Source organism: Perkinsus marinus (assembly GCF_000006405.1).
Source record: "Perkinsus marinus ATCC 50983 genomic scaffold scf_1104296977064, whole genome shotgun sequence".
Classification (NCBI taxonomy): Eukaryota; Perkinsozoa; order Perkinsida; family Perkinsidae; genus Perkinsus; species Perkinsus marinus.
In genome coordinates, this window is record NW_003200286.1 from 71,426 (window position 1) to 72,559 (window position 1,134).

Below are 1,134 nucleotides of genomic sequence, written 5' to 3' on the forward strand. Positions count from 1 at the left end.
GTGAAAAACGCGATATTCGCGCTATGAAGTGAATTAAAAACACTTCACACGAAAAACGCCGAAAAACTATAAAGCGTGAAACACATCCCTTTATTCACTGCTCACATGGGTAATTTGTTTTTCATATCACGAGTGAATTTCCAATGATAAACTAAATAATTAATAATGAAAATAACAGATTTTTTTTGGACTCGCACTCTGAAGATTTCCCCATTACTTCACGCAGAGAATCCTATCAGTATCTTCAGGAACCGGCGTGTACGTCCGCGTGTTAGCCACTGGAGTCCAACACGAGCCGCTCGATCCCGGCAACGGAGGCGAATCCTGAGGAAAAAACCACCAATTTTTTCCCAATTTTTCCCAAATTTTCCAAATTTTCCCAATCTTTCCCATTTTTTCCCATTTTTTTCCGTTTTTTTTCCAATTTTTCCCAATTTTTTCTCACATTCATAGGAGATTGATCGCGACCACTTCCCGGTGCCGCAGAGTCCGCTCCCAGCGTAGCCGTAGTGCTCTGCTCAGCAGCCTCGTCCTAACGAGAAACCATACTAAATTGCACGCACGCACAAGCTGGCAGTGGTCACCTCCTCAATGCTCGCCCATGGACAATACATGCAGTCGTCTTCCTTATCACTCGATGGGCAGGGGAGGCAATGGTCATCCTGAAATATGGATTTCAATGGAGTTTCACCTGTTTTACGTGAAGTGGCGTAAAACTCTGTAAAAAACGCGATATTCGCGGTGATATGCAGTAGTCGTGAAATATGTTTTCCACTAGTGTTTTTCATATCACTAGGGTGAAACTCCAATAAAGTCAGGAACGCGATATTTACGGTGATATGAAAATATATTTTCCAAATCACTAGGGTAAAACTCCAATAATCACAGTGTTGGAGTAGGAATACATATAATCGCTTTTTTTCAGCTGAGCTCAGGAGCTTCCTCACTAATGATAGAAGTTTATATACGAATTTTCACAGCAGTGTACAGAAATCAACAGGAGTTCCCAAATTAAGTTTAAAAAATGTTTTAGATTACATTTCGTGTGATGAAATATTCACACGGACAACTACATGTGTTGGTGACAGGATGAAAATTCCGAGGAAATTCTCATCGGTTGCTGCAGACTTCTAG

The 1,134-nt window shown here is 41.0% G+C and overlaps 1 protein-coding gene across 1 annotated transcript in view; it reads right to left on the reverse strand.

The window, feature by feature from the left end:
* Pmar_PMAR024676 (hypothetical protein) overlaps window positions 1-1,134 on the reverse strand; it is a gene marked incomplete at both ends in the record, with an annotated part of 2,317 nt that overhangs the window by 313 nt on the left and 870 nt on the right. Inside the window, 3 exons of the mRNA XM_002764474.1 lie at window positions 218-324; window positions 446-532; window positions 585-662. Coding sequence (XP_002764520.1) covers window positions 218-324; window positions 446-532; window positions 585-662 — 272 coding nt within the window. The remainder of the gene's footprint in view (window positions 1-217; window positions 325-445; window positions 533-584; window positions 663-1,134) is intronic.